Source organism: Carettochelys insculpta, chromosome 3, assembly GCF_033958435.1.
Source record: "Carettochelys insculpta isolate YL-2023 chromosome 3, ASM3395843v1, whole genome shotgun sequence".
Taxonomy (NCBI): Eukaryota; Metazoa; Chordata; order Testudines; family Carettochelyidae; genus Carettochelys; species Carettochelys insculpta.
This window is the reverse complement of record NC_134139.1, coordinates 96288299-96302804: the sequence shown is the minus strand read 5'-3', so window position 1 is coordinate 96302804 and position 14506 is coordinate 96288299. Positions and strand designations below refer to the sequence as shown.

Sequence of the window (14506 nt, the reverse complement as noted above, 5' to 3'; positions counted from 1 at the left end):
CTTATTGAGTCTTCAGAAGAGTGGGGGCGGGGGAGTAGGATTTCATAGCAGCCTTCAACTACCTGAAGAGGGCTCAAAAAGAAGATGGAGAGAGGCTGTTCTCAGTGGTGACAGATGAGAGAACAAGGAGAAATGGTCTCTAGCTGGAGTGGGGAATGTCTAGGTTGGATATTAGGAAGCAATATTTCACTTAGAGGGTGGTGAAGCACTGAAATGGGTTACCTGGATAGGTGCTGTAACCTCCATCTCTCCTGGCTCTCTGCCCCCATGCTGCCTGGCTCCACTACTGCTGTGGCTCCCTGCCACCAGACTGCTGGCCAGGGCTCCTCGTGGGCCTGTCCCCCACCACTGCCCAGCTGCCGGTTGGGCTTCGTACCCCAGCAGGACTCCCTGGCCCAGCCAGGTTTCTGCAGTTCAGCTCCCCATTTCTGGCTGTAAGGCTCCTCCACCCCAGCCAGGCTCCCTGCTGCCACAGGTCTGTTGTGGGGTTCCCCTACATGTGCCAGCTCCCCACTGCTACAGGACTGGCCGATTAGGGCTCCCCAGCTCCAGCCAAGCTCTCCACAGTGGTGTTCCCCAAACTTGGCTGGGATCCCAGCTGTGGGGCAGCCCATGGGACTCCCCAGATTTAGCTACCAGTGGGCTCCCTGCCACCAATGGGGCTCTGCTCTGAGCCCATGTTGCTGGAGCTCTCTGGTCCAGGTGCCCTTTGGTCCAGCAACCTCTATGGTACTGCCAGACGAAAAAATTTCAACTTATAGCGTCAAATGTACAATAAGCTCTTTCATATCTGGCGTTCTGTCATCCGGAACTCTCAAATAACCAGCATTCTAACCACAAGTAAATTTTAGTTACATAGTTATAGTGAGAGTAAACACAAATGCAGCAAATACAGTGTAAGTTTACAGTGTACATTACAACTGTTGGTAAATAAAGTACTCTGCATACATTTTCGTTTCTTAATGTCTACTCTTGCTTTTCTTTAGTGTTTATGCATTGCTAGGTATACCTCTTTCTTATCCAGAATATTTGAATATCTGGCAATATCTGATCCTGGGGCTGCTGGGTATGGAAGAGTTGACTGTATTTGCTTAAATATTAGATTTCTAAAGACCCCTTTTTTCAGAAATTCTCAAGTTGCTAACATAGTTTATGGGCATAGTTATTAATGCAGCGTACTGGTGATCAGGACTCCTGGATCCTTTTCCAGCTGATCTTGAATGTGTGGCATTAGGCAAACCACTTTAAATTTGTGCCTCACTTTTGCCATCTGTGTAATTCTGTTGATAATAGTTATTTGCCTCCCAACTGGACTGTGAATTTTAATTAAGGTATAATGTAGGACTTTTGGCAGAAAAATAATCATGCACTCTCTTTATTTTTATTATTTATCCAGTATATGCCATTGTAATTGGTTAAAAAATGCCAGAAACTCAAACTCAGTACTCTGTCCACAAATAATTTGTTAATGCTTGTAGCAAATTAATTTTATTTTAACTATGTTATAATAACTAAAATTTATTTTAGGCCTCCTTTGAAGCTCATATTTAATCCTGTGTGTTTATCCTGTTCAGGGTGAGAATAAATAGAAGATACACACCAGTAAATTTCAGTACAGGCTGTGTTAAACAGGAGGAACATATGAAAGGAAACTACAGCAATCTGTCAACACAAGCAGAGTTCCATGCAGCTTGAGTTCCAACTTTGCCTACCCTTTTTTTTTTTTTCTTTTTTTAACCAAAGATTGCATCCTATCTGGAACTCTGTACTGCACATGGAGACATCTAGTGGTTGGATGATATAGTGAAGTAAACATACATTATCTCAAGGAACAAATGGCTCTGAAAGAGAAAAGAGAACTCAGTAGATTGGCATTTGAAATGTAAGAGTATGTGGCAAATGTTCGTTATCCCATGAAAGCTGCATGTGTGTTTTCTTTAGTATTATTTGAACCCCTATCTATAAGGTTTACATTGTGGTACAATTTACTGTAAGAAGCAAGCAATTGGTTTCTACTTGAGTATTTCAGTACTTCTTCAGAGAGCAATCCCACTGAAAATCCTCAAAGGTAGTGAGATTTTCCAATGTTCTGTTTATGTCTGCTGTTTCTTTCCTTATCTTGCTCCATATTTATATTTCTGGACAATGCTGCCTCATTTGGGTGTTGCATTAACCTGACATCTGTTACGTTTTAGGAGAAACCTGATGCCAGCCCCACTTCGCTTCAGCTGCAATCCCAGATTGAAGTAAGTGCAATGGCTTTAATAATCTATTTTTATTTAGCATTTTTTATTTGATATTTTGTACCAGTTGAGTGAAGCTTGTTGTTCTGTCTATACGTACGGCATTTTATCTTCCTTTACAGGAATCGCTTGGCCTCGGCAGTACTGTGTCAACACCGGAGACTGAAAGAAAGTAAGTTTGGGTTGTTTGGGGAGCAGGGGAGTGTAAAATGAATTTTTTACAGTAATCAGCTAATTCATGTTGAGCTGATTTGATTTCACATAATTCCAAATGAATCCCACCACTGGAAACAAAATTGACACCTCTTCTCTTTCTTTGTGTTTATCTCTTGCTACCTCTGTGCCTGCATGCATACACAATGCACAGTGTAAACAAAGTTGGCTGACAGTTGTGACAAGTGTCATCAAGGTCCCTGAAAGTTAAAATCTCCCCTTTAAAAAAATAGCTTTATTGGTGACTAGACCTAGAAGGTTCAAAAACAGAAATACGAGTTAAACAGTGAAACCACTTTCCCTTCTCTTGTGAGCTCATGGTTTTGTTACTATGCTTTTGAAGAAAGTGCCAAGAGAATGAAGTATTTAAAAGTAGGTTTAATTTTAGCAATCCTAATATAAAGCCTCTTTGTTTGGGTTTCATTTTGCTGTCTCTTCCCTCCCCCCGCACCACTCTTTCCTTACCCCTTTCCCACTGCCATGTGTGTGTAGCTGTTTGTTTTCTGTGCCTTTTTGCTTTTATCCCAAGAACTGGATTCCTACTGCTAAGGGCAGTGTGCAGTAGTGCATGAAAACGTCTAGTCTCAGTAACTTCCAGCTTCTTCGTGAAATACCAGCTGGGCTAGTAAAGAAAATGCACAGGCAGCCTAGTTTCAAATGTGTGGTGCTTTAATTATTAATAGGAAGCTTCAGCCCCACATTTGAACGTCCACCCAGATACTTGTATGTCAGAATTAGACACTATGGCCTTGACTCCATTAGGAACATGCTTAAAAATTGTCATCGTTACTCAAACTGGTTCAGCTGTGTTCAGAGCCTTAGGTGAGAGAGGATATCACCTGCTGCCACCTTTTTATGTGCTATTTCCAGTAAACACAATCCGAATGGACTTTGGCGACATGTTGTTAAATTGGTGGCAGCCTGTATGTGGTTGGGTTTCCAATCTTGCTAACATGGGTGATTATCAATTATTGAAAAATCTTATCTGTGTAGAGAAGGCCTCAGTGTCTTCTTTGAGGTATCTCCCTGCTTTCCTACCCTTTTATTCAATTATAAGTAAACGAAAATGCCACTTTTATGAAACTTTAAAAAAAAAAACTATTTCCTGTGGGACAAACTAAGGTTTCCTATAACTACTTAGTCCATCCATAGATCTCAAAACACATTACAGAGGAGGTGGTATTATCCCCATTTTATAGATGGGAAAGTAGAGGCACAGAGCATTGGAGTGACTTCCCTATAGCCTCCCAGCAGGCCAGCAGCTGAGACTAGAATACCAGATCTTGTGATGTCTAATGTCCTAACCACTTGGAGGCAGTATAGGGTGCTATAATTTCAGATACCTTGAATAAAAAGGAAGCAACGCATACATAAATTTATTCTGAGCAATTATTATTCTGTCAAGTTCTTGTTTTAGTTTTGTTTTTTAAGTGAAAGAATAATCGCTTCTCAATTCAAATGGCAAATGGAGAGGAGTTCTTTGGAAATTCAAGTATTGCATGAATGAAAGCTCGTGTGTAGTGTGTGTGAAATGAAGTACAGAAATGATTCAATCCATCCAAATATGTGCAGGATTGGCAGAGAGAAAGTTCTGTGTCAGGGAAGTTTGCACAGTCAGCAAATGGCAAACGCTTGTAGCATGTGGTTCTTCTAGTTGATGTTTAACTGAAAACTGGAAGGAGTGCTGCTGTGAGAATTCTCTACCAACAAAATTAAAAATTCTCCACACAGTATTTTAAAATTAATCAAAATTCTGCTTATTTTATTTGTCATTCTGGCTTAAGGGTTGGGATAGCTCAGTGGTTTGATCATTGGCCTGCTAAACCCAGGGTTGTGATTTCAGTCCTTGAGGAAGCCATTTAGGGATCTGGGGCAAAATAGATTTCAAAAAAAGTGGGGGGTGCTTGGTCCTGCCAAAAGGGCAGGTGACTGGACTCAATGACCTCCCAAGGTCCCTTCCAGCTCTATGAGATGTGTATCTCCATATGTTATGTTATTATAGGCTTCAATTATTTTGCTAATTTATTTCAAAACTATCGGCAGGTCCAATAAAGACAACAAAAGGACAGTTGGAAATGTTTTAAATTGATTCCTTATGCATATTAATACAGAAATTTGAGTAAAATTAATTTATACTATAATACAGAAACGTATTTCCCACATCCTTCAGAAGCAGTGCGATGACTCGGGGGTGCTAGGGAGAACGGAGGGGCTAAGGGTGAAGGAAGTAACTGCTGGGCAGAAGCCTGGTTGTGAACTTGGAGGGTGATTGGCTGTGGGGTGGGAGAAGTAAGGAGCAGAGTTTTTGGAGTGGGGCATTGTTAGGGAATTGGGGAGCCTCCCCCCACCCGCAGACCCTGGCTGATCCCAAGCATTTGTCATTCAATCAGGCACATATGCCCCATCCCCATGTGCTCTACATCCCCACTCAGCTACCTCCTCTCCCATCTGTTCCTGCATCAGTCCTCTCCTCATCCCCATCTGGCTCTGCACCCCACATCTATTCAGTCCACACCCAAAGCTATCTCCTGGTGCCTTTCTGAACCTCAGTCTGTGCCCTCCAGCAGCCCTACATGCCCCACACTATCCATTCTCCCCATATCCTGTGTTCGTGACCTGCCCCCACAGGCTGGGCACTGTGAGGAATGAAGTCTCTTCTTTTCCTTCTGGGGAGTAGCAGCTCTCTGTGCAGGAGCCACAGTAGCCCTTGGTGGGTGAAAGATGTAACTGCAGAACCTCTCTGGCAGAAGGTATTTTCTGTAGGACTTGAATTCTGAGGGTGGGCAATGGCACAGAATTTCCCCAGGAGTTAAAGAGGTGATGACCATTTAATGCCAGACTAGAAGTACTAGCCAGGATTTAATCCTCTATTTTCTTAGGGTGACAACTTGATTGATGAGTGCTAGTTTCTTTCTCCTAATTGAGTGGCATTGTCTCATTAGGTGAGTGTTGTTACATGCAGAAGGAATGCAGTCAAGTTTGTCTGCGAGAAGATGACCTTCTTCCAGCTGAAGCTGTTTAGTTTATCAAGGAATATTTTTTTTCTTTACCGTTATCAAAGCTGAATAGGATTTTTCATTGTAATTTTATGTTTAGGCCTTTTACTCGCAAGTTACGTGCCATCTTTTAGCAGAGGAGACCCAGTCCTCCAACAACCCAGACGGGGAACCCCGGGTGCAGTCCCTGCAGGACCACTGGGGTGGGGTAGGAGGGATGAGGGGGGAGTTCAAGGGGTCCCTCACCGGGACTAATGGCCTGTTCCTCTCCCGTTTGTCTCCACGGTGCCAGCAGCCGGATGAGCCTGTGAGCATATAGTAATCTGGAGAATGCAAAACAGTTCGTGCCACTCTGAGGGTATGGCCACAATGCAGTTTAACACTTGTGGCTGGCCTGTGCCAGCTGACTTGGGTCAGTGTTGCTTGGGCAAAAGGGCTGTTTAATTGTGATATAGATGTTTGGGCTTGGCCAGGAGCCCAAGTTCTGACATCCCCCTATCTTGCAGGCAGTGGCACTGACAGCTGCTGTTGGCCCCAGAGCAAGAAGGGAGGAGGGGACCTGGCTTTGTGTCCCGAAAGGGGAGAGGCTAAGAGTGGAAGAGGCAGGGCCAAGAGCAGTCAGCCCTCAGCGTTGCCCAGACCGCAGTGCGCACCCATCTTCACCCCCAACTCCCTTGCGGCCACAGACAGCCAGAGGAGTGTTGTAGTGGCATTTCAAAGGGACCTGGAGCCCTGGGCCCCTTTGAAAGGCTACATCTGGGGACAGTTGCCCCCTTTGCTCCCCCTGCCAGCAGGTCTGCTCACAGGGTCCTGGAGTCTGGACTCCAGCGTGAGCACCAACCTGAAGACTATAATTAAACAGCCTCATACCCAGGTCCAAGTGAGCTGGCCCAGGCCAGCTATAGGTTTTTAACTGCAGTACGGACGTAGCCTGCTACACCACTTCTGATGGTTCAGCTATGGGGTGAGGCACACTGCAGCTGATCCAAAGTTTTTCATCTGAAAATGCTGGTTTGTGGAAACTGACGCTTTTTGTGAAAATGTATCCAGGTTTTCCAGGCAATTTCTGGTCAGAAGCACACCCTAAAATAGCCAACAGCTTGACGTTTTGGGCACTTACCTGTATGGTAGAAAGCCTAATTCAGGCTTGATTCAGAACAGAGATTTGAATGTGTTTTTCAAGTGATGACCCTAACCACTGAGCTATACAGTGAGAGTCCCTTTCTCTGACCCAATAAATGATTTACACAAAGTGAAACAGCTCCAGTAGAGGAGAAGAGGGAGACTGACTCTTATATAGTGGTTAGGACACCAGTCTGGGATGTGGTAGACCCAGGATTAAGACCTTGCCTTGCCTTATTCATTGTCGTATCTACTGCACAATTGTGGAGGGAAGGGTCTCCTACTCGTGGTGTTTGCTACAAATTTCAAAATATCTTGTTTTGGTCCCTGTGCAGAACTAAGACGATATTCTCAGTCTAGCCTCTGTTAGACGAATATCCTGAAGATAGAAGCAGCTTCCATTTCCATAGAGCAGCAAGAGAGTTGTGTGGGCTTGGAGATGGAACTACCTTCCTGATAATTCTTCCAAAATAGAGGGTGGGCAAGTATGAGCTTCCATTGCTGGTGACCATAGTGTGGCTGCTCAGTAGAAAGAGAGTGTAATAAAATGTGTTTGCCATGGCACTAACAATGCTCCATTCCGTTCCACTGGCTATGACAAGGTGGTGGTTGAGGAGTATATAATCAGAAAAATTCTTGCTGGACCAAAGTAGAGAGGCATTTGAGGTTTGTGTGGTGATACTGCTTATATAGCTGATAATACCCAATGGCTGTGTCTAGACTAACCCCGAATTTAGAAGGGAGCATGGCAATTAGGGTGTTGGGAGATTACTAATGAAGAGTTGCGGTGCATACGCAACACTTCATTAAGATAAATCTCCCCCATGGCAACTTCAAAGTGCCAGCTTGCGTGTAGCCAGAGTACTTCGAAGTCCCTTTACTCCTCAAAATTTCACACTTCCAAGTTGCCACGGTAGAGATTTAGCTTAATGAAGTGCTGCATATGCACTGCAGCACTTCATTAGTAACCTCCTGACACCCTAATTACCATGCCCCCTTAGAAGTTGGGGGCTAGTCTAGACACAGCCAATATGTTTAAAAACTGCCAGAAATTTGATCAATGAAAATAGAAAGCAAAGTCACAGTTTGTTCAAATCTTGTTCTAACATTCATGCCCAGATAAGTTGCATCTATAAATTGAAACAATTACACAGGTTTTGGTACTGTAATGTTCTACAAATAACTCAGTGGAAAATGATACTCATGAAATGTTTGTACAGTCTTTTTCTTCCATTACTAGTAGCATTTTTCTCCTGTCAGGTTTAATTTCCACACATGTACCCTTCACCTTGCAACATTAGCGTCAGATGGAATGTTAGAGTAATATTGCAAAGTCTGAGCTTGCCTCCAGCATAGCAGCATACCTGTGTGTATAACACTGGTATTTTTCATTTTGAACACCACTGTCCCCAGAACAGCAATCCTGGTTTCACAGACACAATAGAATTTTGTTTGTAAGGAATGTTCCAGCAGGAGCTCAATGCTGCTGAAGGCTTGGAGGAACATATCTTCCAGAGATCATTTGCATGAGAATGTAAAGGTGTGCATATGTGATACCTTGCAAACAAAGCCCGATGGGTAGCAAAGAAGCAGTGAGATTTTGTCCATTGTAAACACATTGTTGTAATATCACAATTTATGCAAAAACACAGTATAAGAATTGTGAAATCTCACCAATGCTCCAAGCATGGATTACACAGGGCTCCCCTGGTTGCAGAAGGGGAGGGATATGGGTTGAACCAGCTACCTGAGTGCCTTGGCCCTGCCTAAGCCTTGGCCATAGGCTGCACCATCCGTCCGCCACTGTTGGTTTGTCCTGAGACAAAGCCCTGTGATTTCAGCTCTTAGTGGCCTTACTGCCACCCTGTGATTTCAGCTCACAGCATCTACCAAAGGAGAATCTTATACAAGATACAAACTCTAGTATCCAGCTCTACCTTTTAACAGGTGGGGAGGGCTAGTCAAACCAGGCTTATAGCTATATGGCCAAGGCACTCAGTTAGCTGATTCAACCCATATCCCTCCCCTTCTTCTTTACAATGCTTTAAACCAAGGGAGCCCTGTGTAATCCATGTCTGATGCACTTATGATGGCCTGCCCTGTTGCCCACAATGACTTGGAGCATTGGTGAGATTTCACAATTCTTATACTGAGTGTTAGCATAAATTGTGATTTTATAACAATGTGTTTACAATGGACAAAACCTCATTGCTTCCTTGCTACCCATCAGGCTTTGTTTGCAGGGTATCACATATGCACACCTTGACATTCTCTTGCAAATGATCTCTGGGAGATACATTTCTCCAAGCCTTCAGCAGCACTGAGTTCCTGCTGGCACATTCCTTACATGTTTTTGATTAAACGTAGGACCAATGTAGACCAAATACCCAGGAAACGCGTTCTTGGTGGCTATTGTTGCTTCATGGTATCAGTAATGTGTTGAGCTGGGGTACATCATACGGACTAATAGTGCTATTTTTTTCCTCTGAGACAACACTCAAGGAAGTTTACTCAAGCCAGGGAATGAGGTGGGAGTGGGGTGGAGGGTTGTTTGCTTCATTGTAAACATGTTGTTTTAAACAGTGGAAACAAACTTTCCAATTAGTTCTCAGTTCCCATATTAGAGTACTCGAGACTTTACATGATGGACTGATGAGCTGTGTATGTTTGCTAGGAAATCCAGGTCAGCTCTACTCTCCTTGAACTCAGACTTCTGCATCCTGTCTCTCATCCTGTTTTTAGCAGCTTCAGGGATGTTGCGGAGGGAAGTTACTTGTTTTCCCCCACGGGAAATAGATCAGTTTGCTGTCACTCTTCACTGCATGGCCCTGTTGTGTATTTTAAAAGCCATGTATCAGAAAGGCTTCAGAAAAGGGTAGAAGCTAGATGCCAAGTACAAGAGCACCACGCAGAGGCAGGACAAGCAGAGTGCACTATGAGTGAGGTGTATTTACTAGCTGGGGACATGGGGAAGAACAAAAAAGTAGCCAACGGGTAAACATGGGGGTCGCTAATCGTGAGTGAATCTCACTCCTGTGTAGCATTCTCATCATGTTGTAAATCTTTGTGTCTCAATGGGTATCCTTAAGTGTCCCATCATGCAACAAATCACTCGCTGCTTTTTGAACCATATTGCTCATTAATACAGCACAACTGCAAGGAAGTGAAAGTATGTTGTGTTAATGTTATGTGATTCATGTTCCCACATCTGTCAGGTTATTGAAAGGGGCATTGTGAATATTCTCTGCCAATTGACCCCTACATCACAATGCACAAGTCAGGTAGAGGTTGACCTGCGGAGCAGGGGATACCAGAATGCATGCAGCATGTGCAGGCTGCATGATGTAACATTTCTGAGAGACTTAACATTCCATCGTACAGGAGCCCCTGTGCCTTCAGCAGCTGTGTCCTTAACGCTCTGCTTCAGCTGTTCACAAATGTAAAACTCTTGTTGTGCCATGTGCCTCTTAATCTGAACTTCTCACATTTGGAGCCTGTTCACCGTGGCCAGTTCTCTCATCAGTGAGTGATTTGTTTATGGTGTGTTTGAATGTTGGGACTTTTTTGTGGGAGCTGCTTGGCTCTCAAGTTGTTATAAAAGAAACCAGAGCAGCAATGACAAAAGCAGCCCTCTGCAGACTATATCTTCCCTTTGGGGAGCACCGTTAATTTAGCTCATTCCCAGAGGATGTGCAGAGTTTTGAACCCAGTTGCTATTATGTGGTTTAAACTCAAATTCATCTTGTTATGAAACCTCCAGATCAATGCAGTGGTGGGAGAGCACTTGGAATTTAGGGCTATCTTGTTCCGTACCATTTCTTAGTGAAAACAGGAATCTTTTTGAAAACATGCTTCTTTATACACAATAACACACCAGATCTAAACTCTGGTCCATGAGATATTCTAATCCAGTAGTGATACTTAGCACTAATCTTCTTCCACTGGAGCATCTGTGCCAGTCTCCAAAGCAAAATGGTCATTAAATTGGCACTCTGTGTTATCATTGTGGTAGCTTAAATTTGGTCATATTCAATTCTGGCATGTTGTTCCAGTGTCCCCATTAACTGTGGCAGATGACTATGAGCTCATCTGTGAGGAAACAGAAGAGCTACACTGATGGGGATGTGAAGTAGGAAGACAAAAACTGAGAATAACAAAAACCGAGCTAACTCAGGACACCAAAGCTGCACTTAAGGACAGAAAAAATTCCCACTGTGTAGGTTAAAAATTACAAGGGAAATATTTAAGGGTGGAGGAGACAGAGAAGCTTTATCTCCTGAATTTCTGGAGTATTTAAGATAACATTTCTTTATATGTGGTGGCTGCAAGAATCAAAAAGAGTCATTGAATGCATGTACGGTCCCATATTAATTTATTTGAAGCCAGATTCATTACAAGCCAAACTATTTGTGCTGCCTGCAGAAAGCCACCCAAAGAGAGAGAAGGCAGGAAGCTCCCAGAATAACACTCACAATAGCAGTGAAAGGACAGCTAAATGCAGCCTCTGACACGTGACAAGTGCCACAAGTGCGTCTCTGAGGAAGAGTCCCATCTTGGTAATTTTGTACAGGGAGGTTTTTCTAGACTTGTGACAGCCAGGCAGTGGAGCATGTAACAACCAGCATGCTCTGTATGTAGAGAAACATCTTATTTCTTACACTGGGACTGGCTCATCGCCCCCCCCAGCCCATGGCCATGCTCAGACTGCACTAGCTGAACCAACATAACTGGTTCCACATGTGGTGGGGGGAACAACAAAAATAACAATCCCGTGTGTGTTTCCACTGAGAAAGTTTTGACCTGCTTAAAGAGCCATTGCTATGGAAACGTAATGAGAAGATAATTGAATGGAACCTCTTTGCCTTCCGTCTCTTTCTCACACTGATGCCAGGGGGGTCAGAACCTTGCAGCCTTGCTTTCCCTTCAGGTCCATGCAAATTTGATAAGAAACTGAAGGCCTGCTTTCCTCTTTCGTGCCAGCCCTTTCCAATAAATTATCTTTTAGTCAGTGGGTAACAATTATAAAGATGCCACTTTTCACACCAACTATGCGACTGGGTCCTACACCATGCATACAGATAACTAAGTGGCCTTCCGAAAGAGTATGTAGAGGCTTTGTGCTGATTTATTCAGCAATCCAAATGTGAACATTTTTAGATCAAAATCATATCCCAAAGGGTTGTAAATGGTTATTGGCAAGAGTTAGGAGGGCCAGTATCAATTTACTGACTATCATAAAGTTGTTGGTTTCATTATTCTTTTGACTGCGTTGGATACCTATGGATTTTATGTCTCATAAATGAGAAGTGGCCATGTTTTAAAACCTACCTGTATTTGTAATACTTCAAAGTAAAATAAAAGCCAATCAGAATCACTTCATTCTCTGCTCCTCTATTATGGTTTGTTTTGAGAGTGATTGGGCTTTTGAAAACCATTCAGAAAAGCAGCCCATGGTGTCATTTGTTTCCTTTTTCAATTCTGTGATGATCCAGCTCTGGGTTAGTTCACATTTTGGGGCATGTGTGGGCTGTGTGAAATCAGCCGCAGTGTGTGCAAGATAAGCATTGGCGCTGTCCTGTCTGAGAACAAAATCAGCTTACAGTTAACTGGGCAAGTTGTAGCATATCTAATTTAGTGGAGCTGTAGACAAAAGCCCATTTTCTAAGTAGATACTTTTGTTCAGCTGACCTGTGTGGCTTACATGGGCAGTGATCTCTGCCCTTAGGAGGTATCTTGGCAACACAACCTCTAGGTCTTTAAAAGGAGAGTGTGGCTTGTGCAAGCAGGTGGGTATAGGAATTAGCATTACTATCTGCTGAGGGTCATAACAAGAGAAGTCCTCGTGGCACCTTTAGTGTGGCTGCTGTTGCCATGGTGTGTATGCAGTTTTACGTAGCCAAGACATGGTTTCCATGTGAGCACATGTTTTCTGTACAGCAGGTATGTAGCCAATATGGTTGTTGGAGCCAAAGAGTAGCTTTCATTGTTTAACCTGTTCTGAGGCAGTTTTTTATTTCCTATTTCTAATCTGAAGCCCACAAGGTCTTAGGCCTCTGAATGGTTTTGAAATTCTGAGATTCAGTGATAAACTGAGGGACACTTCTAGACTCTGTGTGGCATTAGAAAATACTTGTACAAGAAGGGCTTTATGTGAGCTTACAAGCTTATCTCTTTCCCCAACAGAAGCGGATCCAATAAAAGATATTACCTCACCTATCTCCTCTCCTTCTCTGGTGTATACATGACGATATAGCCGTCTTGTCTGAAGCTAGAGCCATACATTTCTCAAGTATATGCAGTGACAGAATACATTTCGTATGGAAGCCTACTAATGAAGCTGTACATCAGAACACAACAAAACGGAAGGCCTTCCCAGTAGAGTAATGGCATTTGGCTGCCTTTCAGACATTCAGTGCTGAAACTTCTGCCAAGTGTCACTGCATCATTAACTTTCAGTACAAGTTATCAGCCTATGAATGGAAGAACACATATCACTTTCAGCGCATGTTCACAGAGATTTAACACAGTAAGGAAAGGGTAATTTGCAAATTCAATATACACCTACTCATTGGGCCCGTGGAATCTTTCATCATACATGTTGGAATCAAAATACTTGACTGATGTTTTAATATTCTAGTTAAAATATCTGAATTGCGTGGGAGATCTTACAGGCACATCTTTGTCTTATTGGACATTAGCCTTGGTTTTATCAGCTTTTCCACCTTGTAAGACAAGCTGTTACCATTTTCAAGGTCAGCCCAGAGATAAAAGACTTCACAATTAGGGAATGCATGAAATGATGATTGGAAATATTTGTGCTTCTACTTAAGTATTTTCCCTTTGCTTTGTCTGGTGCAAGGAGTTTGCATCCTAGGTCAATGTTCAGTTTTAGGTCAGTTTAACACAAAAAAAAAAACCAGAGTTACAAATTAGATTGTGGAGTGCTTTGCTGTGGACTCCTCCCCTCTGTCACCATAGGTAACCCAGGAACATCAAAAGATGTCTGCTGCTGTGCAAGGCTTTGGTAGTTGACATGAAATAATTAGGTGGCTTCAGGCCAGTCCCTAGCGAACAGATGTCCACAGCTCCCACTACTATACCTAGTACTTACTGCATCCTGGGTGGCAGCTTTGGCAGTGAAGGATCAATATTGGTGGGGAAGTAGAACCCCCAAGGAATGGACTCTCCTGTTCAAGGGAGATTTGCTATAGAGGAGCAGCAAGAAGCTTTCACTATCAGCCCACACTGTTCCCATTCTGATAATGAATAGGAGTTGGTTGATGCCCATGCAAGGGGCAAAAAGGTAACAGGGTTTGCTATTTCACCCTCGAGGCTGAAAGACAAGTTCTGTTATTGCACTCGTACAAAGGTCTGTGTGCTTTCTGTTTGGTATTGAGTTTAGGAAACACCACTGCCAGCATTATGCTAGAAATCCTGGCCTCAATCGAAGTGTCTAGTAGTTTTGTTACTGACTTTGTTAGTCTGGCATTTCACTCAAAGCATCTAAAAAAGGAACTGAGAACTGGCCTCCTGATGTTCAGATTCTTTCATGAGAAACCAATATTTGACTGTAAGTCTGTGAGCTACCTAGGTTATTAGTGTTCTCCCTAGATGTTACCCGTCCAAGAGCAAACTTTAGCAGCAAGGAGATCAGCAAATGCCCCGTTCCATCTGATGTAGTCCAAATCTGGAATGTGGTTACATCGGCTGGTTTGATGTTTGTGTGGGATTACATTTCTAATCAGACTGAACCAGAAAAAAGAGGGCATTTCACAGCTCTGCTGTGCCAGCTTCTCTTTCCTTGGATGAATTACTGAATCAAATTTAAACTTCACAGTGTCTCATTTCCCCTTTAATGATGCCTTTTCAAATTGATGTGCATGATATTTCAAGTTTACAAAATCCTGGCCTGCAATGGCTTGGATTGTTTAC

The 14506-nt window shown here is 43.1% G+C and overlaps 1 protein-coding gene across 3 annotated transcripts in view; it reads left to right on the top strand.

The window, feature by feature from the left end:
* The window catches only part of SASH1 (SAM and SH3 domain containing 1), a 200033-nt gene that overhangs the window by 86925 nt on the left and 98602 nt on the right, over nucleotides 1–14506 (top strand). For all 3 annotated transcript variants that reach the window (XM_074990416.1, XM_074990417.1, XM_074990415.1), the window contains exons 3-4: nucleotides 2196–2246; nucleotides 2366–2415. In XM_074990416.1, coding sequence (XP_074846517.1) covers nucleotides 2196–2246; nucleotides 2366–2415 — 101 coding nt within the window. The remainder of the gene's footprint in view (nucleotides 1–2195; nucleotides 2247–2365; nucleotides 2416–14506) is intronic.